We start from the raw sequence: 26,780 nt of genomic DNA, 5'->3' as shown, positions 1-26,780 counted from the left end.
TTCCCTAACTTCAGGGGTTTGTTTAAAGCCTCTATGATCATCTGACTGCTTCTGTTTCTTGTTATTGTGCCTTTTTTATTCCCGTATTTTTCAGATCTTACCTCTTTAAACTTTCACTTTCAGCGCCTTTCTGTAATTTTCTTTTCAACTTTGTTTCATTTGCTTTCATTCTCGATTTTCGCATATCCATTTTTCCTCTTTTCTCTGCAAATGCTCAAACTGGTCCTCAACAGTCAGTGCGTGTGCATGGCATTGATTTGTCCATGAATTGAACCAAAGCACCTCGCGCTACCATTTCTGTCTAATATTGGCAACTAATAGCTATTACAATTGGCATTTAGGTTCTTTAATAACATTATCCTGATCACTTGATCAATAATTTCCTAGTAAATAAAGTCTACGGCATTGATCATGCAGTCAAGAAGCAAATAATCAAACAACAACAAAGGACAAGGATGCTTTATGTGCCAGGAGATAGTGATACATCTTTGGTAACATTAATATTTGTGTGTTTTTTGCATCTTCCTACCAACTGAATATATTAGGGTAAGGCTTGACAGAGACTCGGGATATGAACATGCTGTGTTATAGACGGAGGAAGAAGAGGGGGAAATATCCCCCTGTGGTTTTCATCAGACAAAGAGAACAGGAAGTGTCCCCAGTTTCATCAGTGTCTTTAGGTGAGACCATGTGTGAATTAGGGAGGAGAGATGAAACAGAGCTAAATATGTAGGAAAACAAATATTGTTCACTGGGTAAACACAACCTATTCACATCAATGCTGCAGAGGTTGGAAATGACTGTTGGCTCTTTCTACAGTGAAACTGAATGAAGCTGCAAGCACGTCCTTTGTCACTGAGACTCATCAGAATGATGGCTAAGTCCTTGACATGTGTGGAGGGTAAACAGGGACACGCCCTTAGTTAATGTGCCAACAGGCAAATGTCTGATCCGTGTGCCCATATCATTGCTGGCATGAATAAAAAGGCATTCACCGTACACCCAGGCTGGGCTTTAACGCTGTCCTCCGATGCATACTAACAACAAGCTCAACCAGTAGGGAGATTTGCCTGGCTCGATCATTAGCATAGAGTTAGGGGATTATTCAGATCACTTCCTGAAATCCCCTAATTGTAATAGTACACAAAAATTCATGTGCTGCAGTAAGAGGCCATCCCGTTTCAGAGCAAAGTTGACTTGATGCCTTTTGTGAAATCTGAAAAATCTTCTATGGCTGTATGTGAGTGTGCATGCTATCAAGCTTGTAGAACTGTGTGTCTGTTAATTCAAAAAGCCCACCAAAAGGCCAGCAGAAAAAAAACATGACCCTGGATTTGAGGGGTTAATTAAAAGCAAATTAAAAGTCATTAAGCCTGCAAAACACCTGTCTTTTTTGAAACAACATGTCAAAAAAAAGGATGTCATTAATGTGCTAATACCAAAATCCGCCTTGCTTTATTTATGGTTTTCTTTTAGTCAGCAACACAATAGGAGAGGATTCACGCGTTATTATCCAGAGTCAATATTGACCACCGGCGCCTGAGCTAATTGGAAAAGTAAACCTGCAAAGACTCACGCTTGGGCCTAACTAAGCAGAAGGTTCAAAAGGATAATGGAAACGGCGGAAAAAGAAAATAATATCGTCTGAGCAGGTTGAATGGCTCGGGGGAAACACGGGTGGAATAACACAATCGAGAGCAGACTGCTCATCAAAGGAGACAATCTGGCTAAGCTTGTCCCTGCCCGTCGTGCGGCGTCTGCCAACCTAGACATGAGCACTAGTGATCTTCATCATAGCTCACCTCAGGCTAAGATTAACAGGCCACTCACTCCCTGTAAAACCCTCCCCCTGAAAGCCACTGCGAATTGTCAGCAAACAGACAGGCCAAAGACAGCCACACACTGTATATACACATAAAAATACAGAGAAATGCAGATACCCGTGGAATAATGTACCCACAGGCCCAAATCACGGGGACATCCCCTAAATTTCCTTTACCTCGCCGCTTTGCCCTAAAGGCTACTACTGCTGCAGCCACTCTAAATCAGCATGAAGCCTCTCTCTCACAGGATGGGGAGTGGCTGCTTTGGGGGCATTCACTGAATGTACCCCATCCAGTGAGTGGCTTGTCCTCTGCAGCAGAGCAGCCTAATTACAGTGGGTTCTGTTTCGAAGGGAATAGAACTGGCTGCCAATACTATTGATAATTCACACAGACTAAGCTGTCACAGGGAATAGGGTTGGGCAAGTGGAAATGACTCAGTTTTATTAGCTTCCACTGCCCTTTGATGTGCAGTCAAGAGTGAGACATGCCAAGAGGCTCATGCCAGATGGAAGCACTACAGCTGAAAGGTGTCTCAGTCCTTTTAACATAACTCTTTTTGCATGTAAAACCTCCACCGATGGCTATTAGTCTCACATAGCCAAACATTTCCCCTCAATTTATTTCACCATGTTTTATAACTTAGCTGGCTCAATACCCAGAGGCTGGACTGAAGCTGGGCAGCAGTAAAATCTGAGGATTTGTGGACAATGTCTTAACGGGATGTAATTTGACAGTCTTTAGATCTATAGACAGAAGTGATGCTAGAAAACATGGTCCCCCTTGAGAGCTGCTTAAACAACAATTCTGACAGCACATCTTTACAATCCCGCCTAGCACCGGCATCGTCTACCTTCTGGGTGCTACAATGTGTTTCAATACCTGTACAGGTTGAAAATAAAAACAAAAACCAATGCAAACTTTTAATCTCATGCTCGGTTTGGGACTCACCTCAGGCCTCTTCACTCGACCCTCCTGGAAGGAACATGTGCGAGGGTCATGGGTACAGTCATGTCTGTATTTACACCAGTGGCACTGGTAGGGACTACTCACACATGACAGACACCTACAAGGAGAGCATAGTTTTGAATTAGGACTAAGCAGCACCAAATGCACTGAAGTACAAAAGCTCAATGTAACAACTTCTGTGCACAAATGGATTCTGCACATAGTTTGTGGCAGCTTTTCAACAATATAGAGGAATTAGATTTGCAACAAAGTATCTGTTTTAAATGTACTGGACCTCACAGAGCACTCAAAGCACTTTAGACAACATATCTCATTCACGTTGTCTACGTATATACACTTTCTACCAAACATTCCCACTACAATGAATGCATTGGGAGTAACCTGTGGTTATTGCCCAAAGATATTTTGGCACCCAGACTGGGGCAGCCAAGGATTGAACCATGAACCTTTCAGTAAGAAGACGACTTGCTCTACTTCCTGAGCCAGAGCCACCCCAAAGGCCAAGGAAGCAAGACACAAACTAATTGCAAGTGCTGCATGCCTCGACTCTTTAGTTCGGCCCCCCAGATATTAATACAACATAACTTTGGCATTGTTTTATACACTCACTGAAGTGCAATTAGAAACTAATAGTAGACATAAACTTACGATTTGTGCACACTGCAATTGTAGAAAACAAAACTTGTATTTGCAAATGCCAGGCCGGTCTCTTTGGACTTGAGATAGAGCTGCACGATCTGGTGGTCACCTAGAGAAAACAGATTAAAGTCAAAATTAACGGTTTGATACACAGAGGTAGGAAGAAAGCTTTTGTACTCTGCTAACAAAACAAAGAAACACAAGACAAGGACAACAACAATGAGAACTAACAGAAGGAGGAATTGCCTTTGTTTCAGAACACGTTACTTGAAGCCGTTATTGACAGCTTCATTCAACTCTTCAAACAAGTAGGAGAAACAAAACAGTATTATAATGGTAATGTTAGAGTGTCACCGTTACTCTTTCAGCACAGGCAGGGGGTCGACACCACTTGTATGATAATCATTTCATTCGCTTATTCAAATATCATTTTACGACGTCGAGTTAGATGTCGTTTTAAAGAAAAAGAAAACGACTGCACTGCTAGGAGCTACAGGTGATCAGCTTGTTGCAATGGTAAAGGCAGTATGTCTTAGCAAAGAAAGAGAGTAGAAGAAGAGGGTTTTATTGGGTTAACTCTGCCTATTCCTGGCGTCTTACAAGAAACAAAAGTTGGCGCATATCCCTCGGGATGGACAATATTCCCCTGGAAAAGTCTTTGAGAGAGTCTTTGACAAGGTAAAGGAAGAAGAAGATGAAACGGAAAGTACGTGTGTGTTTGTGTGTGTCTGTTCGAGTGTGCGTGTCCATGAGCTTGCGCCTCATCTGTATTTGGTGTGTCCTTTTGTCTGGCACTAATGAAGGAGTTCATGTTTAATTCAACAGCCCATCCACACATCTAAATGCGCTCTCTCTCTCTTTCTAGACTACCTATGTGTCTCTCTCTCATCCTCGCTCTCTCTCTCTACCCAGGTCTCCTCACTTCCTTCCACGTTGCAACTCCTTCGTCTCCCTCGTGTCTGTCCCCCATCTCTCCAACAAAGGAGGAATCATTCATCAATCACAGTAAAGCACCACTGACAACGGATCTGTCCTAATTAGGCCACCTAAATGTTACCTTGAAGCCTGCTAACACTATCTCTCCCCGCCTCTCGTCACTTCATCCATCGCTCTCCCTTTTCCCTCTTTCAACTGAGCTTAGACTAATGAGTACTAGTAAAAATTGAAGATAAAAGACACGAACACTTGGAATGGTTTCCTCTCCCTAAAACAGGAAAACCATATGTTTGTGAGAGTGGAGGGTAACAAGCAGTTGGTAGGGAGAAATGTTGTATGGATCATTTGTGGATGACTCAGAGTACATATTTGCACATCAATGTTTGCATGACTGCAGCATTACCAGCTTTACATGTGACATAGCAAACATTGAACAAACGTTTTTTTTTTCTTCTTCAAATTCCCCAAAGCACCCCCAGGCTCCCTTTCAGCTATACATGTACATGTGTGCTGTCTGTCTGTGGATAACTTTATTGAAATGATTTCATATGTCTGTTAGGCACATATATGTGTGATTCTTCTGTTCTTCTGTTCTTGGAGCAATCGAGGAATAAAGAAAAACGCGAATGTGTATCTTTGCATTTGAATCCATTATATAAACAATGTAGAGACTACTTTTTTTGCACGACACGCAAACAGTTGAAAAGATCTTCTTTAGAGCCTTTCCATCATAAATGGTAGCATTACAGCCGAATCCTAATATTTTTTGTTCTCTATTTCTTCTTTTAGAAAGAAAAATCAAGGGATGGCAATTTCATTATCTCAACACGAGGACACATAAGTGTTGGTGAAGGATCAACTGCCTGCAGACAGACCTTCCCAGATGGGAGTTTTCTCAATTAGAACAAGCTTGGCCACCCAAGAGAGAGAAGGACAGGGTTATCAAAAGAAAAACTCCATGTAAATGAAAACGATCAGTAAGGCAGTGGTACACAGGGAAACTGTCCACAGAGATTATATTATCTCTAGGCTACACGTTAGCTGAAATGCTGTAGTAAAACCACGCTGTGAAGTGTGATTTTCTGCTTTTTACACCGAGGTTAACTAGGGTCCCGTAACTCCCTCTAGAGCGTATTCATGTTAAGGTAGGCGAGAAGAAAAATCCCACATTCAGACAAATAACTAATGTTCATTCAATTACTAAACATATCCTAAGGCAGTGCTTCAAGGCCTGCTGAGTTACTGATGGCAATGAGAAAACAAAAATTCACAGAACACTCATTGCCCTAGGACAAGCATGCTTCTGACAGAAGGGAGAATATCCAGATGTGCATGTACCTGAGAGTCAATCAAGTCCTAATCTAATACGTGATGACTCCAGTCTTCTTCTTCTTCTTTTTTTTTTTTTTTTTTTACCTTTGTCAACGATTATTCGTGGCATTTCCTTTTCAGCGGGCGAGGAGCACTTTATCCGATTTCCCTCCACCAAGCCATTCATCTCAGCCAGGTTCTCAAATGTACAGTTGACACCTGCAGAGAGTTCTGGAACATTATGGGCTTCCAACACCAACTGCAGAAAGGGAAAGAAAAGTGATACAAGCCGTCAGATATGATAAAAGAGATTAAGGCCAGCTAAAGCTAACACATACATGACAGCACGAAAGCCAGTTTAAAACATACATGATGACTCATATCCAGGTGCATTTTATAGCTGCCCTGCGGTCTAAGATAAACAAGTGAGACAAGATAAACAAGCCCTAAATGTAATTTTATGTCTGACACACATCTGTGAGAACTTCACATTTTCAGATAAGACTGCTGAGCAGGGAACTCATGCAAGGTCACTGCAGAGTAAAGATCAATCAGCACAGTGGTCAGTGGCCAGAGGGGACACTGGGAGGGTTCTTGAACCAGGTGTCAGTTGCATATCCTGGCTGAATGTCCACACAACATGGACACCCTCTAATGCATTAAGACATAAAACTGAAATTAGTTCCATCTTAACAGGCTGTATCCAACTGCCAAGAGCACTGATACCTTTCTAGTCACCTTTCATTATGCCTTGTGGCATTGTATGAGCTACATTGATTTTTCAGTTCCACATTAAATTCCTGGCTGTCTGGCTCTTTGAGAACAAAAGGTGTTGTGGTATAAAATGTTTTGGAAAAGGTGAATAAAATGATAAAAACAGAAAACTCAAATCCAAAGTAAAACTCAAAGTGCAGGATGAACTATTAGTGAGAAGATGAAATAGTGAGAGTGCTGGCACGCAGGGTGCTGGACAGCAAGTGAAAAGAAGACTTTTGAAATAAAGAATGCAAATTCCTCCTCTTCATTTGAAAATGCTATGCAAGCTCTTTCAGCTTCTCGGGAAAAAAAGGCTTCAGGTGAACTAGTAACAGTGGGAGACAGAAAAATTACTCCGTGGATAAAAGGAAGAGAAAAAAAAACAGACTTGGGGAGCAGATGGAGAGGGGTCAAGACTGAAATATACATACTGACGGAAAACTGTGTCTGCAAGGGGGCTTTGGTCTAGGCATTGATTTGAAGCGTAGCCTATAGTAGTAGTAGTGTTGAAAGCTGCCTCAGCGCCAAAGAAGGGCTGACCTGAGCTGTTTTTATATTGCTATTTAATGGGTACTGGTGTGAATAGATACACAACATCCAGCATAAAGGTGGACACTGCATGACTTTTCTCTCTCTCACCTCCTTTATTTCTCGTCTTCTTTATTTATTTTTCCTTTTAAGAAGGAAAGGCGGACAGATGTAGAGTTCCCTCAATTACATTTAGAGCCGAGCCGCAGCAGTGATGCATGAGTATGGAAATAACATACTCATCTTTAATAGGAACAGCCGACAAATGCGCGCGCACAAATGACCTCCGGTAGTTTATAAAACACCATGCCTGACGCTGAGAATATGTGTTGGTGTTCATCTTAGATGGGTGAAAAATATCCTCGCTGCAGAGAGGATTTATTCAAACGCAGTCAACGCTACAGAGAAGACTGACTTAAACTTTATGTCTTCTTATGTTTATTATTAAGCAAGTTTTAAAGCAGACATGATTGTTTTATTTATGACCTTTTATGTCCAGAAGAGTGACATAAAAGTAAGATCTAAACTTAAGAGTACATTATTCCTGCATTACATCTGGCATATAAAAAAAAAAAAAATCTATGGAAATATCAACCTTATAAGCAACAATTAGCTCTTAAAAGCCCAGATGCAATAGAGCAATTTCATTTTATAATAACTTCCACTCGCATTTCCTCTTGACTTGCTAACGTCTGCACCCATAGCATAGCAAAGCAATGTAGGGAGAAAATTAAGAAAATGAAAGAGAATTACGACATGTAAAAAGACTACATCCTCTGTGTGTGTGAAAAACTGCATAACACAGCTGTTCCATCTGTCCCTCTAGAAGCATAATAGTATTATAACGAGCACAACCCCTTCTTCCTCCAGTGTTGGCTGTGATCAGCCAGATATATTTATGATGACTTTTGAGGCAGATCCTAAAACTATTTGCTCATAAAGTTATTTTCTGGAACTTCTGGAGCTTAGAAAATAATGGCTTCGTCTAGAGTAGGTCCAACTTCAGCGGTGATGTGTACCCGTTTCTGTCAAGAATTTCTAAGCCTTATCTTTCTCAACAAATATTTAAGAACAAAAAGGTCAAACAAAAGCCTTTGTCTGTTAGGCAGAAGCCCCTGGATGGGATATGTCTGGCAAAAGGTTAAACACTTGAAAGGCTTGAGCAACAACGCGCACGCACACACACACACACTCATAAATATCATTTTTGTGTTGCAGAGGAATTCTTCTTCTTCTTAAAAAAAAAAAATGCAATCCGCACGTGACCCTTGATGCAATGGAGATCTTTCATGCTGATTGCACTTTATGAGTTAAAATTGCACCACCGTGTTAACCTCTGATGCTGGGTACAGTAAGGTAAGTGGAATATTTATACTATATAACACACAGTGTTACTGCAGTACTTTCTAGTAACGTCAAAGATGCTGACATTTAAAACATTAGCCTCTTGATCCTGTTCAAATCAAAGAAAAAAAAAGATTTTGTGTCGTGGTGAAAGCTGACACGGGGATACACCGAGATAGTTCGAGCGCTTGTGTTTCTCCAGTTTCTGCAGAGACATATTTTTGTTGCAATGGATCACAGCCTCTTTGCACACCAATCAATACACTTAAACAATAAAAACAATTCAGACCCTTTAAATCTGGCAGCTGTTTGAGAATGAAACATCCAGGGGGAAAAGTGGTGCATTTGGCTGCCAACAATCACAATAAACACAGCCGAGCTAAACTATACTCTGTCAATGATTGTTGACATTTGTTGGGAGACCATTTCGTTGGACGGGATTGTAAGTTGTGAGGTCGGGATTTGAGGAATGCCTGCTGGCAGTCAGTAAAATCATATAAAGCAGGATTACAGAGTTAAAACAAGCTACTAATCAGTATTTAGAGCGTAATTCCACCATATTACAAATTATGCTTGAGAGTGTGATTTTGTCAATCTGCCAGACAAGATATTCTCACCAGAAACTTATTCAATTATCCTCACTTTCTATTGCAATGTGGCTCCAGTAAAGCAAATGCACGTTTGGCTGCTAAAAATATTCCATATGCAGTCAGAGAAAGATATATTTAATTACTTCAATTTAAAATGTGACTAAATTTAATCTTCCAGGTGACACAAAGAGGAAACTGATGCCTGATAGTATAGGACATGTAACACACACAGGGAAAAAACACAAGGTTTGCGCATCTAAAGCCCCAAACAAGCCTTTGTTTCCATTTCAGGGTATCTGATTCAGTGAGTTTGTTTTCCACTCACCGTGACACTAAACTGGGACACGGAGATGTTGTTTGGATGGACACTGAGACGCACACACTGCTTGATGTCGGATGCAAAGCGCCGGGGCTCTGATGAGCGCTCACATTTCTCCTTTCTGGCACACCTGGAAAAAGAACAACAACAGGGAGTGTTATTCGTGGAGACAAATACACACATGCTTATTGGCATATGCATGCCTGCAGTAACCTGACCAGGGCTTACCCCTTTCCACCTGTTGGCATCTGGGAAAAAGAGAATGTCCCTCCCCCTCCCCGACAGTTGGTGCTATACACATTTATCATATTTCCTCTCTGGCAGCGTACCAGCCTCAGTGTTCAGTGAATGGAAGGCTGGTCACCACAGGGCTGGGAGCAGTTACATTTAAAACAATGGTTGCTCTATATGTGGAAGTGGAGACGGCCCATTGGGAAAGAGGTAGTAGTCCTCTTCTTTGCAAAGTCATCTTAATGACTGGCATTCATGGGCAGTGCCAAATGCAGGTGGATATGTGGATGTTGTTTGGGACGTGGGATAGATTACTTCTGTCTAATCCAGTAGAATACAGCGTTTTGGGGAGCTGGAGTACTGGACCATTTGTGGTGTAAGAGGAGTTTACTGACTCATGTTCCAAAAACAATCCCTTGATAGACTACAAGGTCATTTCCCATAGCTGGGCGATCTAAATGAGCTCGTAATTAAAGGAGTATGAGAAGCGCAACTGGTTCTCACCAAAACTGCTGCAATGGAAAGTTTTCACATTAAAAATTCCAGTAGAAGTGGCTGGGAAACACAATTATTTAAACTGTTGTTAAATATATGCTTAGCGAGAAATTCTAAAAAACAGCCCCAGACTGTAATATCACCTCAACCTTCTTCTCTACACAAACACCCACATGCTCTTGTTCTAATCGAATCCCCTCATAAACTTATTCAAGTTTAATCCCCTATTGATTCAGACAAAAACTTTCTGTGCAATTAACAACCTGGAAAATCCAGAGAGCGCCCTAAAACTCCTTTAGAGGAATAAAAGGCTGAAAAGAAAGAAAGAGGCCTTAATGAACGAATGAAAGAAAGACTTTCGAGGTGGTTGACGTCTGAGATACAGTAATACCTTATGCAGAAAGAGGCTTTTTTCTCCTGAATTGGACAGACAGAAGGAGGGTGGGTTTTGACCTGACATGAGCATTGTAAAGTTAAGCGGCCTAACGTGCTGCAAAGAAGACAGACAAAGAAAATGAAAAGAAATAATCTGTTCGAGAAAGGCACAGAACAGGAGGAGGGGTAAAGAGCGCTGCCGAGAGAGAAACAGAGAGAGAGAGAGTGTGGAAAAGAAAGCACAAGAGAAGCACGACTTAAAGGAATGCAACCATTGTTGGCTTTCTGTGAAGCTTTCCCTTCTAAGCTGGTTTGAGTAGGGGTTTAATCGCTTCAGGTTCCTTTGTGCTTTTCAATCACTGATGTCTGTGCCTCCTCTTCTAGCACTGATTTAATAAGGCCGCATCATATAAGTAACCCCCCAGGCAAACAACCCACATAACCCCCCCCTGCCAAAAAAAGCACACTTTCACCGACAAACACTGATCAACCACGACATTAAAAGTGCTGATAGGTGCGGTGCGTGACATGGATCATCTCATTAGCATGCAAAGTTCTGTAGGAAAACCTTGGGTTCTGGCATTATGCGGATCTTACTTTGTACTCTGACAGATACCACCCACGTAAACATTGCTGCAGACCAAGCAACACAATATTGGACAGGCAGTTTTAGCTTTGCAGCAACATTCAAAATTAGATATAGTGTTACATGCGTACCATTGGCTTCTGTTTTGATTCATATTTTAAGCAGCATTCCAACTTTTTTGGAAATAAGGTTCTAAATACTTGCTTTGTATGTGCTTTTGTGCCCATAATGATGTTTGTCTTTGTGTGCGTTCCTTAACAGTGTCACGGTACATTGTGTTTTGGTAGAAAAACATGCATTTCATGCCAAAATCGCTGGCTGTATTGCATTATTAACATTAACTGGCACAATCTCTTTAAGTGAATCATCACTATGCATGATTGCCTCATTACTAAATTCAATTCAGGCCTAATACATTTAGAAAATGTTCAACAGATAGAACAATTCCTTAAAATTTCAAAGAAGGAATTAGATGTCCTCTCACAAATGACACATCCTTGAAGATGAACTGACCGACCTACATCTGGAGTTGTTGATCTTCCTTCCCCCCCCTCTTCTTTTCTATAATATAGTAACTCCAATCTCTACAGCACAGTTACAGTGAAAACATTGCAGAAAAAGTTACCAGACTTTTCAAAATGACCAATAAAACAAACCCTAGTAGCATTTTGATTTATGAGGGATAAGCTCAGGGTTGATAAATATCTGCTGTCCCTTGCTGAACCTTATTATGACCCAGATTTATGACATCATCTTTATGAGACTCTTGCTGCTGTAAATGACAGTGGTGGAGAGGATGATGACGATGTAGGAACACAACAGTAAAGAGAATGAAACAGAGTAAACAGGACAAGATGCGAGGATGTGTAAATGCTGAGTTTGCAGTGAATAACATTTTCAAATTTTACAGTTTTCTTTTTATGTGTTCGTTGAATTGTTTATTTTTGTCCAATATTCACATCTACCAAGATTTGCAGCTGATGTTTTATCATCCGCAGGACTTATAACGCATCTTAATGCAGTTATAAGACGTAATGATGCAGTATGAGTGGATGGTTGCAACAACAAGACCTGGCATAGCTGGACTGGGACTTGTTAATACAGGATTATGAGACAAGGTATGATCCTCTACTTTAAAAAGTGGACAGGGGGCAATTTGTTTTGGTTGTTATGTGCAGTGAAGATGGATTAAAAAAAAAAAATATCCTGACTCACTGAATTTAATCTGCTATAGATTAATTTCACACCTATAGAGAAATATAGAATACATATAAGTATTTGTACTCTGTAAGACCACATTATTCCAGTAAATCAAATCTGTTGTCATGTGTAAAGTATGATGCCAGTGATTAAAAACATGAATACAATTAATTCATTTTTTAATTACATTTATTTTCAGGATTATGTGTTTTGTGACAGTCCTAAGAAAAGTGCAGAGGTGTTGAAATACCGCAGCTCAAACATCACCGCCTGACCGACACAGCATCAACACCTTATCTCTCACTACAAAACACACAAAGATGGTTATTATTATCCATCATTTTGTGATGATCAGTTTCATTCATGGTGACTGCTGTTATTCTAATAGTTTGATAGCAATTAAATGCCTGCCTTCGTTATTTAACAGCTGGGGTTAAGGTAATAGCTCACTGAAACATAACTAAGAATATTTACAGGAGGTTTGTAACATTTCATTTGCATGTGATTACCAGCTTTTATTAATAAACTGAAAAAATAAAAAGACAGAAGGAATGGAGAATTCTATTTTTTCCAGGACTTTGAAGGGAAAAGTCACTTTCACCTTGGTCAAAGTGAACATTTTGCTTTTGCCTTCAGCCCTGTAAAGTTTTCCTTCAATGAATAGCATCTGCATGAGATGCTATTCGTTTGATGTAAACAGATGCTTAAAATTGAGAACACTTTTGTTTTTTATATATCACAACAATCCTGCTATATTTACTTTTTACTTTGATTTTTCTGGTTATTCATAAGTAGCCCTATCTATAATGTGTGAGTAAACTGAAATAGCTTCTGTTAATGTTGAAAATATTTTTCATGGTCACGATTAAATTGGTTTTGGGTAGATCATCAGACATGTATCCAAGCTATTCAACATCCCTCAACTTGTTTACTGATCTTCTGTTAAGCTGTTTATGGAAAGTGTGGGTCTATAAATGTTGCCAAAGACAATGTTATAAGATTGTTTGTTGTAAAGCTACTATTTAAACAAACTGTACGCACTAAATCACAAGATGAACTAGAAAGAAAAGGTCTCTTTTTGCAAGAGTGTTTCTAATTTCTAGAACAGTTTCACTTTGGCTTTCTCTGGCCTTGCAGAAACTGTATATTGCATCTGCACTTCAGAGTCTTAAGGTCACAGAATTGCTGAGCAGGTTTAAACAAAAACAAAGGGGTCAAATAATTTCTGTTTGAGTTCAACAATGCAGAGAAAGTGACTCAAGAGAAGAGGGAAGCTACCGATTTTTTAATCTACCTTCCTAATAATGGGCAATAGAGCTGATGTCTCATTTTTTTGTGTTCATCGAGATCACTGGCATGGTGGAGGGATACACCAACAAAACACAGGCTCGCTCTAGAATCAGCATTTTCTTAAAGCACAATGCAATGTCACCCACCAATCACGCAAACATTCAGATCAAATGGTTCATCTTCCACCAGCACACAGTCACAATTCATGCATACCAATGCTCTGTTTAGTTTGATTAAATAAAACCTCCTTTTATTTTATTCACTCCCAGCAGAGAATCCTACTGAGATGCTAGTGGGTAACCAGTTAACAGATGCATATGAATATTTTCATTTACCAAATGGTCTTACATCCTGATTGAATCTCTAGCCAAAGCATAGGATAGCTACACACATTGGCTATGTCCATGCCGGGAGAGGGGAGAATTTATCTGGCCATTTGGCGACTTGGGTTTTTACTGAAAGGATGTTTAAGATAATGCCTTACATGGTTTAACTGATGTAAGTGATGGGCATTATCAGAGGAAAGCACTGGATAATTGTTTTCAATTACGTTCCACGCGGATCCTGAAAGGAAAGAAAGATTGCATCATTTGTAACAATATGCAACAATCTCACCCTTTTGTAAACATCAAAGAATAGAACATTTAGAGGACCCCCGAGATCAAAGCGATTTAGATTTCAAATAGCAGTCATAAAAAGCTTGACTCGGGCTATCTGTTCCCTTTTTTTTTTCCCAGAGAATTAGACGTACAACATCTATTCATTTGGATAGTAAACACTGCTGTTGTGAAGAGCTGTTTGACTGACTGGCAATGACACGTTATGAAAGAACAAGCTGAAAGGATTAGATGGGCCCTGAATGAAAACTAATCTGCACTCTTGTTTCTCCCAGCCTTTGATAAGGTGACACAATTATAGAGAGAGACTGGGCAAAGGGCACAGAAGGAATTTTTTTTTTTAGCTTTGGCAACTGTTGGTGAGGCTGTCACAGCTATTAAAAGCAAGACAACCTTATGAACAATACATTTCACCACAAAATATTTATCATAGCTACAGTATTGTATGCAACATATGCGTACAAGCCAGAAAAATAGATACATAGTCAACACTAGGAGATGAATTAAAATGACATGCATATGATTTTACCATGTACCATTTAGCTTAAAAAGGTGACATGATTGATGTCATGTCATCGCAAAAACACAATGGGTAGGTAATATCAACTGTGTACAATACTCCTTTGTACTTTAAAGCATTAAATAAGGCACATTGTAATGCCACTTTATTATGAATTAAAATACTTAAATTTGATAGGATTTGTTATATATTACCCACAGTTTTTTGTTATATTAACTGTTGTTTGTGGTGATTCAATGCCCTACAAATAGGCACTCTGTAGTCCAACTAAAAACCAATTACTGTGCTAACCATGCATCATCAGACACCATATAGAAGTCTATACATACTAATAGCCTCGGCCTATATAAAGTACCTTAGAGCAGGGGCTATGTCACAGTGATTCAGTCAAATGACACTTCAACTTTTAAGGTGGCTACATCTCACACTTGCACATGTGACCAAACACACGAACGCAGCTGAACACACACGAACACACACAAGAGTAAGCGTACCTCCTCCTGCTATCATTAAGAGTGGTGGTCCTCAGAGCAGAAATCCGCATGAAGGGGCTGGCGGGAGAGTTATTACCTGGCCCACTGGCCATGACCCTGTTACTCCGGTTTGTGTGAACCGGTTTGTGTGCACACATGTGTGCACACACACACACACACACACACACACACACACAACTGTCTTTTATAAGGCCATACTTGAAGACACAGAAATTGCAGAATCTCTGCCCCAGGTCTAGAAATCTCTGAGCTATCCCCTTTGCATACCACTGGTGCAAGAACACCAACTGAGTAGAAAATTATACAGTAAGACTGCTCCTTTGCACAGGTTTTAAGCTGTATGAGACTTTTTTTAAAAGAACCTATTAAAGTATATATAAACTGCATACCGTAAATATGTAAACAGTTAGAAATGCTTTAATATGTGATCACCAAAGACTATCTGATGACAAAATATTTTTGCTAAACATCGTGATACCAAAGTGCTCACAAAGCTTACAATTTGGATATAAAGTCGCTGCAATATTAAATTCTATAATAGCGTCAAATGTAATTCGTGATGGATGACCGGAAAACAAAAGTGAGGAAAGGAGAGGCTGACGTCACCAATATTCTAAATGGGTGTCATTAGCTCAAACTCCTCCAACAACCTATAAATCTTAAAACACAAAAAAATCCCAAAAAAGATGCTAGCACTAGGCGGTGATTAGATTTGGCAGCATCAGCCCTGGCCTCCGGGCATCAACGAGCAGCTGTTTCTCTGCCATGACTTTTAGTGCTATGCAAATTTAGCAGTAGTCAAAAGACACGGCAACAACGTCTTACTCTCTCACTTCCACACACTAACAAACAAACAGTCCCCTGGTAGAAACAGGCGGTGGTGACATGCTGTGACAGGTTTATTAGGCTGTCGTTTTAATCGTGTTTGATGTGACTCCTGGTCCAGATAATGCCATTAGACCATACCAGGTATGCTGGTTAGCTGAGTGCATGTGAGAAAGGCAGAAACCAAGTAATTAATTAGTAATGTTATACTTTTTTAAACCTATATTTTTTTTACTTTGTCACTGGAAGTCTTATGATTATCATCTTTAAGCACCCATAGTGAGCAAAGAAAATGCGATACTTTAGATGGAATAAAGTACGCGATGGATTTAAAAGGGAACAGTTTTGAAATGGCTCACATATCACTGTCCTGTTACTACATCAACACAGTTTGACCTGGCATTCATAAGATAGAAGCCCAGACAAAGAAACGCATTAGTTTACTATTGCTGTGCATCTACAGTATTTCCAGAGGTTCCATGTTTTAGGTTCCATGTTGATGTTTTCATACTTCCCTTTAAGGGGGACAGCATGGTTGTTTTCAATGGAGTTTCAACAGTGCACTCAGCTTTCATCTTTATCTACAGTACATTGTATTATTTCCCTTCATGTGTGCAACTATAGATAGGGGCATATGATACTGTTGATTCAGGCAGTCGATATACAGCCTGGGGTGTTAAGGTGTGTTTATTCACGGTCACAAAGCTGTTTCGAACTGGGGACATTGACAAAACAACTAGATGGGTTCATTTTAAATATGTCATACATCTCAGAAAGCACAGCTTTTGAAATGGTCTTGCCTATTGCATATTCTCAACACAATCTCATACTTTACTGTGAACATTTCCTTTTTGCCTAGTCTGAATTTGAGCTAACAAGGAGCTAGTCCATGCCGCATATTAATAGCTGGCTTTGTTCACTGTGAGAAGCACGCTCATCATCTGAGGTATGCATGAACAAAAGAGCACAAAATATGGCTCAACTACTGAGTAAAAAAATAAATCATACCCCACAATCCCAAATTTGGATAGCAAATACACCAATTTTTTTGCATATAGTCATCTAAAATCAGCTAATTACACCTAATATATCAAGACTAAATATAGATCAAGCGATTCAGCCTTTCAATGTATGATTTGAAATGAACACACTGGTGACACTAATGCTGAAACATCAGTAGGGATTACCGTTGGATTATATAACAAGGTTATTATGTTGTGACTTAGCTCTTGTTGCCATAGAAACAGCTATGTGACGGGACATGTGAAGTGATTTACCTGAGTACGATTCCCCAGAGGTGATCTCTCATATGGTCTGTGTGTGTGTGTGTGTGAGTGTGTGTGCTTGTGAGTGTGTGTGTTTACCCTCACATCCTCATCAAGATTACCTGCTTACAGAGTTTCGTTTACTTAACCAGAAGATTCCTAATCCCTCCTCATTTTCGCTGTGAATTTATAATCAACCTCTTTCTCCCTTCCTCAGTTTACCTCATCACTTGGAATACATCACCATATATCTTTACTTCCTTTGACTCTTGCCATGTCTCTCATTCAATCCTCTCAGTCTTATGTCAGTTCCTGTGTCTGGTTCATGCTCTGCCAGACAAAGGCAAGACACCTTCACCACTATGTGGGTGTGTTTATGTCCATTTCCCAGTGTCTGTGCTTCCCTGTGTGTGGCAGAGTGACAAAAGGTGACAGTGAGCAATGGTCCTGACTTAAAAGTGGGTGTGCTTGCTTGCGGATGTGTGTTGGGGTTAGGTAGATTGGTTTGTGTGTGTGTGTGTGTGTGTGTGTGTGTGTGTGTCTTCACACAATGATGGTGACAGTTGAGAGGGAACTGGGATGTGCAGAATTCCGTTCCGTCCTGATGCCCCTGTCACTTCTTGGCCTTGTTCCCTTCCCCTCAACTTCCCTTCGCACCCACCAAGAGGTGAGGGGTGAAATCAGTCACCCATACACAGGGGTGGCCATCCTCCCCTGGCCACAGACATCAGAGCAATGCCACAGATCCAAGAATCTCAAGATCAAAGAAACAACTGCATACATACTCTGAGAGTTGGTCAAGTCATCTTTAGGACTTTAACAAACTGAGTACAACTTCTTAAACACTGATCTTAGCAGTGCATTAAGAAGTGATTGAAACAAATTTCAAATAGCTGGCGTCTTTATATCTATATGATGCAAGAATAAGACTTTCTAGCCATTTCCCTTCACTGGAGGTCTATCAATGACTGGATATGCTCATACAGTAACTTTTCAGAAGATGAATTTTATAAAGACTCCATTTTCTCTCAGTTAGCTTCTAGCTGTACAAAATATATTTACAAGCACATTCACAAAATAGATACACCTCATAGGCATAATCAAAAAGTTCTGTGAATTCTGAGATGACTGAAACGGGACTTCTAAAAAAGCAGAAGTGCAGGCACATGGAGAACAGCACAACTTTATGCACCTCATATATTGTGCTACTTCCTCTTGGGATAAACTGGTGCCAAATATTGAATACTGTTCTTAAAGCATGCAGGCATTCTACACGCTTTCATCCAATAATTTCCAGACAGCGGGGGGAACACAAATCATTAGATGTGAGACATTATATGAATTACATAATAGTGTTAACGCACAGTCACAGACACTGACACCACAGTGCTATAATCAAATAATTCTTGACTGTCATCTTTTCTTGTATGCCTTTCCATCTCCAATTACACAGATACCAGGAGACACATTGGATAATTGTTTTAGAGTATATTGAGTATTCCTGAATATTTGTATCATGGTGCCATCATTATCATGGGACACATTATATTACGTTGAGACTTGCTTTGTGATTTCAACCCTAAAAGAGACTAGACTGCATAACATCACTGCTGTTGTAAAAAAAAGAATAAAGGGATGTATTGGAATTAATAGAATTTCAGCCTACTTGATCTTGGGAACACTGCAACTAAAGGTGCTTAAAGGTGTTAGGCCAACTGCTAAATTTGATGCCTTTTAATATTGCAAAAACTTTGTTTTTGTGTTGACAGTCACTGTCCCTGCTAACAATATATTTCAAAGCACTTAGAGCTGTCCTCCAGGGGCAGGTTAGTGGTCGTTGCAACCAAACACAATGAGTCTATGGCGGCATGCTAATTGTGGCACTGCAGTTTAATTAGCATTAGTGTGGCATACCACAGTAATGAGCATACTGAGGTAATGGATGGCTGTGAACACAGCGACAGGTAGCGGTGGTGTAGAATTAATGTGTGGGTGAGAGAGGGGAGAAAGACAGAGAGAAAAAAAACGTTCAACGGATCTGCCAATTAGCTTTTCCCTCCGAAAAGGTTATTCGTTTGACAGCACCAAAGATGTCTTGGGAATACAAAGGATTGAAGGGGCAAGAAGCTTGCAGCATGACTTGCAAGTTTTATCAGCCATTTTGTGTTTACTAATGACTTCCTGAACTTTTTGTATCAGCCTAATAAGCTTGTACATATGTTGTCAAAGGAGCTTGCAAAGAAAACACATGTACATATCTTAGACAACTGTTTATGGAGACGTGATTGTGGGACACTGGCATACAACTGCATAGAAGCATTTAGATTTATGTTATCCTTCATTTACTATGAAACATAGTGGTACTCCAAAGACAATATAAGTTGTGGGCTTGTAAAACTTTACAAGTTTCAAGCAAATTGACACTTTTAGTAGCAGTATCATCTGGGTCCACTGATTCATTAGGGTGCCCCAGTATAATCACAGTTTACCTGTAGAGATTTACTACTGGTTGTACTGACAGATCTTATCTGATAAGCTAGAACATGACATCTGGCTATTGCCAGAAGCATGACATTACTACTCCCATTCCCATTAGTGTGCAAAAATCCCAAGCCATCTCTGATTTTCTTTATGTTTTGCTCACAAAATTAGAAACAGATGCAGTGATTTATTTAAAAATATTTGTAAACTAGAAACTAGTGTTTCAAATATCCATCCATCCGCTTCCACTTATCCTTTTCAGGGTCGTGGGGGGTGCTGGAGCCTATCCCAGCTGTCATAGGGCGAGAGGCGGGGTACACCCTTGACAGGTCACCAGTCTGTCGGAGGGGTAACACACAGAGACAGACAACCATTCGCGCTCACATTCACACCTATGGGTAATTTGGATTAATCAATTAACCTATCCCCACAAGCTGTTGGGGGGATAGTGTTTCAAATATATAAATGTAAACAATTTTTTAGTTAACAATATTTGGTATGATGACTTTTGTTTCTCAATACAGCCTGAACTCTTTTAGACAAGCAAGTAATCTTCAGAAATAGTTCTCCAGGATTCTCGAAGGACATTCAACCTTTTTTTTTTTTTTAGATGTTAGCTGCCTTTTATTCTGTTCTCTGTCAAGATGATCCCACACTGCTTCAATAATTTTGTGGTCTGGGCCCTGTCCATTGTCACACTGAAAAATTATGCCATTGCCAATCAGATACTTTTTTGATGGTGTTACATGGCAGAGCAAAATCTGAAGTTACTTTTTTGCGTTAATAATTCCATCAGTTTTGACAAGAGCTCCAGGACCACTGGTTCAAATGCAGCTCCCGAACCATGACAGTCTTTAGCCTCCACAGATGGCTGTAGAAACTCACTGTACCTCTCTCTTGACCTGCGTACATATTGACGATGGTTGAACTAAAAATTTCTAATTTGTTGTCACTGATTTTTCATCCAATTCTTATTTAATTTGACATACCTCATCCTGTTCTCCCGGTTACCCTTCTTTATAATGGGCTTCTTGACAGCCACACTTCCACTGAGACCATTTTCAATGAGGCTTCAGTGAAAAGTAGATGGGTCAGTTGAAAGGAGTTGCATCTCCTAGGACCTGTGTCAGGTCTTTATTGCATTTTTTCCTCATTTCTTAAGGAAATTACTTTAAAACTGCTGTAGATAGTTTTTTAGACCTGGCACTTCTAGTTTTTGTTTAAAAATGCTTTGGGAATACCTTCTTAGTGCAATAATGTTTTTATACCTGTCATATAATGTTATCTATGGTCATTTAATAACTAAATTAGTATCAAACAACTAATTCAGAAAGACCGGTGCATAGAAGGAGAAACATTTTTCTTAAAAATATCTAAAAATATATATACATTTAACTAAGCAACTGAGAACAAATTATGTTTTTGTGACAGGCTGGTATCAACAATGTGTTAAATACAATTTAAAATAGCTTTGCAAAGTTGTTTGTTATGTGTGGAAATAACAATGATTCATCTCTTGAATTAAGCAACTTTTTTATGCTTGAATGATTCATACGTGAGTGTTAAGTGGCTTTAAAAAAAAAACCAAAACCAAAATCCCCTTCAAATAGTCAGGCACAAGGACTGGATTGAAAATGGATGGAAAAAGCAGCCAGACACCAACTTCAAAAGACTTTGAGAAAGGCTGAAGAACAACACCACTTTAAAACTGACAAGGAAGTCTTGCTCCATTGAAACAAAATATAAAGAAGTGAAGGGTTGTTCAAGATTTTTTCATCGTACTGTGTAGTGCACTCACACCTGACACAGTTCAAAGGGGCAAAAATATGCAAAAAATAAAAATGTAAAATAGAGCAAAACACATTTAAAATTATGATAAATAAATAAAAAATGCACACTGTAAATGGACTAGTGGAAGTAACGGTAACACATACGAACGTGCCCAGGAAGAATATAGTGTATGATAACTCTGCTGGAGATGGAGTGTAATTTGAATGGTGATATTGGAAAGAGGTAAGAGTAGGAGGAGAATAAGAAAATGAAAAAGTGAGAAAAGTGACAAGGAGAGAGTGATTTCAGTGCTCTGGGAATATTACCAATATCACAGCCAAAAGCAGAGATTGAGATATGTCAAACCAATTATTAATGTGAAGATATCTCAACATTAGCACGACTTGTTTCGAATTGACACTGATATCACAGAGGAATGTGTGATATTCTCAAAATCCATGCCAAATATGATGACATTCATTTTGACAATGGTACTTCTCCAAATATGGTTTCCAATCTGTCTGGCTGTCATGCACGATAGGCGTGTTGACAGCGTAGTTAACCACTTACAAAACTGACAGCTGACAGACTGGCATTACAGGGGGTAACATAACCACAACGTGGCTGTAACATTTTGTTATATTGGCTCCCTGCAGAAGTGCTTCTGCTTTACTTGGAAGGGTTGGTGTGTGGATGGAAGTAACAGAAAGCTTAATAAGCCCTATCAGACTAGCATGTACCAAAAAAACAGTGTAAACACGGTTGAATATAACAAGTATTGACTAATTTGTCAAATTCTGACATTTAAAGATAAATCTTTTTAAAAGTGACTTGTTTTGAAAGTGAAATGTTTTCACTCTGCAGCGTAGAATAAATCATGTAATGCATGCATGTAGGAATGCATTTATGGTTGCTTCTGCCCATATGGATACAGGAAGCCTATAATATGCTCACTCTTCTGTAGGAGGCTTTCCCCTGATTGACAGTGTGTGGTATTCAATGTCAATGGTAAAAGAGTAGGGGGGAAAAAAGAAAAAGATGAAAAGGAGGAGCTGCTTCGATTCAAAACTTTCCTTTCACCTGCTGAGTTTGACAGGCATTAGCATACGTTTTGCATCTTGGCAGAAGATGACATGAGACGGCCGAGTCTGTTTAGCTGACAGGTGAGGCTCAAGGTTTAGTGAGCCCTCCCCGCGGGGAGGGGCGAGGGAGGGGGGGTGTCTGATGTAAATTTTGATGGATCTAAACATATATAGTGGGGTTTAAGGGATTTTGCAAATAGTAGGATAAATGGAAGCATATGTCTTCACGCAGCCGTGTGCATTCAAAGTCAAACATGTGAGTAATTATTGAAGATATTTGTCTTTCTAAACAAATGGTCAGTGTATGTCAAGGACATGACTGCTATCAGAGAAGCGCACACACACACACACACACACACACACACACACACACACACACACACACACACACACACACACACACACACACAGAGCCAGGTGCACCATCCACTCCTGTTGATTTCCTCTCCTGTAATATTGATTGCCTTTCTCCTCTTCCCCTGGTGTTCTCTCTAACAGCTCCTCTCACCGATCTATAGAGTAAATAAAGGCAAAGCTGATAGAGAAGGAGTGTGTGTATGTGTGTGTGTGTAAGAGAGAGAGAGAGCGAGAGAGAGAGAGAGTGTGGGTGTGTGTGTGAGGGAGTGAGAGAGAGCAAGAGAGCTTGCAATTCTGCTTTTGCTCGGACCAGTGAGGTGATTTCAAGGTTGATTGGAAAAACAAACTATCTGGAAGAACACTTTTGAAGAGGAACCGCTTGCTATCCTTCCACTGAACACCCCTCTTTCCAGCACAAAGTGAGTGTGGGTGGGAGACCGTGTATGAGTCTGAGCTCTTCCTGGTTCGGCCCTTTTGCTATACGTTTGCTATATGTTATTAGGCCTTTGCTATGTGTGTTCAAGTCTCTGGTCTGTTGTCAGTGTACTAGGCCAGGTGCCTGCTTTCATCCTTTGTAAAAATATCTTCAGGCTTGGCCAGACCAGGAAAAGGCATTTCACAGGATAGCGATGCATTGAGTGTGAAGGCAGACAAACACACAAGCTCTATATTCCTATATTTATGTTTTTCCCTGCAGACTTTTCCTGAGGCTTTACATCATTAAACTGTTGTCATTCACTTACGGAGCTTACTGGTTTTCACTTCATGTCATAATGCTAGGTTAATCACTTCTATGATTGAGCAGGACTTGTGACCAGTCACAGAGGGAAATGGAGGATTTTGTGCTTGTCGTTAAATCATTACTTTAGTAAATGTGCCGCGTACAAGCAGATAGGCGAAGGTTGCAAGCTATACAGGCTTGTTTTGGTTTTATTTAACAGCTTTCACAATTAGAAAATGTGTTTGAAAATGTGCAAGCTTTACTGTTCAGTTTTGAGCTGTTGTATACTTCGTAAACAACGTATCAGTCCTTTTCGACTAAACTACTTCTTTGAGCAACAGTACTTTATGTTCAGAATCCACTGATCGACTCTTGCATGCAGCTATCCATCAATAATTGTTCCTTTTTTGTGTTACAACAGAAATATGGTTCAGCCAAGACAAAGCGGAGGTGGGTGAAGACGAAAAGAAAAACGTTAAACATTTCTGTCTTCCGAATATCAAACAGTTCAGCTTTCAATTGCTGAGATGCCTGAAGAAAAGTGCTTTGGATCAACCATGTGTGCATTTTTGTGTATGAGTGTACCAGACCTACACAACAAGGACAGGCTAACAGTCATGCTACCTTGCAAAATAAACCTTAGTTCTCCCACTTTCTTTATCCTTCAGCCTGTTTAACTTGTAAAGCTTCCTTTTTTGTTTTGGATAATTGAAAAGCGGCCATACAAAACAACTATTCAAAATATAGAAAACTGGAAAAAAGGACATTTTAAAAATACTCTCGAGAAAGTATTACATTTTACTGAGAACTACAGCTAAATGTGAAGATTGGCCATGTGTCTGTGTAAACACTTTTTCTTTTTGGAGGTCTGCTGGGATGTTATCTATCAAGCTGTGAATCAAGCCTGTTAATGGCTTTGCACTACTACTGACCTTACATTAAATAAAGTGGGTAGGAAGGAGTGGAAACATACATACACAAATATTAACAGACTGCATACATGCTTCAGGACCTTCAAAGCATAATTTTCAAGCCCATGTCATCTCAGTGGATTTTTATGTTTCCAGACACATAATTATTTTCCAATTATCCTCTAGAGACCATTAAAAGTAACATGTTTATGTGGACTACAGAGTATTATGGTGTGTAATGCATTTGTATCTACACACGCATATTTGCATGAGCGACGGCACAATCCATGCACAGCAGTCAGTAATTAGTTGTCTGTGGTGAATTAGTAAATATACTCAACAGCTACATCCATCCTCCACTGTTTTAACATGAAGTTTACAAGTCTGTTATTAAACTTTGTTTTGCAATTTTCTCAAACATAATCAAGAAAAAATTCAATGGTTAGGAAAAAAACACAGCAATAATGTAAAGAATATGAAGTTATCCTTGGTGCTGAGGCCTAAATTTGGTAAATTAGGGAGCTATACAATAAATAAATTAACGGGCTAATAAAACAACAGCAGTGGTTGTGGCAGGAGTATAAAGTCCTGTCTACCCTGTGGTCGAGGTGGAACTCGGGGGGGTTTCAATTACACCAGGACCAAGTTAAGAATTCACATGCTGGGTAAGGGGGATGGACTTTGAGAAAGGTGAACCTGTGGTCGATCAGTCCCAATGGGTTGTGCATTTTACATTTTGTGGCTGTGTGCTACCGGGCTGTCTGAATGACAGAATGTGTGAGTGCTGATAGGTCCGCACAGGCTCACACACCAAACACAAACTCGCATGCACACAGCACACCTGTAATCTCTTTTTCCTGCCCTTGTGATGGTCAAACGTCTAGACACCTGAGATCGACTCAAGAGGCACTTTGGTTATTTTCTCGCTCTCTTTGGGTTCTATTCTTGTTTTCGGTGACTTGACACTAACTCTCAAGCAACAAGGGCTTGTGTGTGAGCATTCGTGGCTTATATGTGTGTGTTAAGACAGAGGTGAGCTGAAAGGGCTAAGTGTGACAGACCAATCTGTAACCACCCATTTCCTCTGACTGTTAGGATACGAAAAGTCTTAATGGGTTTGTAAGCACACATAAATCCATACTTAAACAGTACATATTACCACACATAGTGAATTGGTGATCGTTATAGAAATTAAATGTATGGTTGGAATTACTATATGTGTGTGACCTTGCTTATAACTTCTAATATGTGGCGCTCAAATGAGTGTTCACAGGCTGCATCCTATGTGCATCCTCTATTTTTATTTCTTATGTTCTGTTGCACAAACAGATACTTTTTTCGCCCGCCTTTCAGACACACTCACTCCCTGATCATTGAATATGTCATGATATCCTTGATACCTTGAGTGTTTCTTAGAATTTGCCAGTATCTATTCTTTACTATTCTGTTCCCTTAGCTCTCTCTTTATGACCTTGCCATTCATCTGTTATTCCCTTCATCTGTCCATCTTCACTTCTCTGCAGCTTTCAGTATGTTCCTCTCACACTCACCCTGCTACCCTGCCCTCACTGTGTCCTCTCAGTGCCAGCAGGGATGAAGGTGCTAAATGTACTCAGTCTCACTGATACACACACCTACGCACATTTACACACACTCTACCCCAGGGCTAGAACCAACACAAGAAACCAATTTTCAATTTACAGTGGAGTGGGAAATCTCCCTGCCCACAGCAAGCACTATCTCCCTCCCATCTTGAGGGACAAGGGTTTGACAGCAGCTGGGGTGTTTGCGAATTTGTGCTTATCTATGTGTGCATGCTTGTGCATTTCAAGGAAACAATGAGGGAGACGGTCTTAAAAGCAGGAGCAATAAGAAAAGAGAAGACGAAGGGGAACAGGGTGCAAGAAAAAGTAAATCATTTGTTTTTAATGAACTAATCTTGGAGATGTCATTCAACAGTTTTCTACAATAAAAGAAGCTATCACTTGCTTAGCGTCAACTGGGCTTGGTGCCCACTGGCAGTGCCCACCAGTATCTATGCTCTCACCAGGTTCTAGTTTCAGGGGTAGTAAACAATGCCAGTGGTTAGGTTTGGTAATGGATCTAAAGGGTGGAGTGGGGGGTTGTTGGCAAAAAGCTGATTCCCCAGGAAAGCAATCTGAGACTTGGCCTGCGCTGGCTTCAGGTGTCCCTAAAAGCTAAAAGACTGCAAAGGATGGAATGCTGGGCATGGACCCAGGCGCCACATAGAGGTAGGGGAGTCTAACAACCCAAAACACCCTCAAAATGTCTGGTATGTTGGAGGCATAACAAATGAAAGAGAAGCAACTGAGCAAATACAGTAT

The 26,780-nt window shown here is 40.0% G+C and overlaps 1 protein-coding gene across 5 annotated transcripts in view; it reads right to left on the bottom strand.

Annotated features, from left to right (window-relative positions):
- The window catches only part of plxna4 (plexin A4), a 241,294-nt gene that overhangs the window by 65,664 nt on the left and 148,850 nt on the right, over positions 1-26,780 (bottom strand). For all 5 annotated transcript variants that reach the window (XM_026146289.1, XM_026146294.1, XM_026146292.1 and 2 more), the window contains exons 6-9: positions 9,222-9,345; positions 5,784-5,937; positions 3,441-3,540; positions 2,775-2,889 (exon numbers count right to left, since the gene is read on the bottom strand). In XM_026146289.1, coding sequence (XP_026002074.1) covers positions 2,775-2,889; positions 3,441-3,540; positions 5,784-5,937; positions 9,222-9,345 — 493 coding nt within the window. The remainder of the gene's footprint in view (positions 1-2,774; positions 2,890-3,440; positions 3,541-5,783; positions 5,938-9,221; positions 9,346-26,780) is intronic.

Source organism: Astatotilapia calliptera, chromosome 17, assembly GCF_900246225.1.
Source record: "Astatotilapia calliptera chromosome 17, fAstCal1.2, whole genome shotgun sequence".
NCBI classification, from domain to species: domain Eukaryota; kingdom Metazoa; phylum Chordata; class Actinopteri; order Cichliformes; family Cichlidae; genus Astatotilapia; species Astatotilapia calliptera.
The sequence above is the reverse complement of the archived record's forward strand: the minus strand, read 5'-3'. Positions and strand labels throughout refer to the sequence as shown.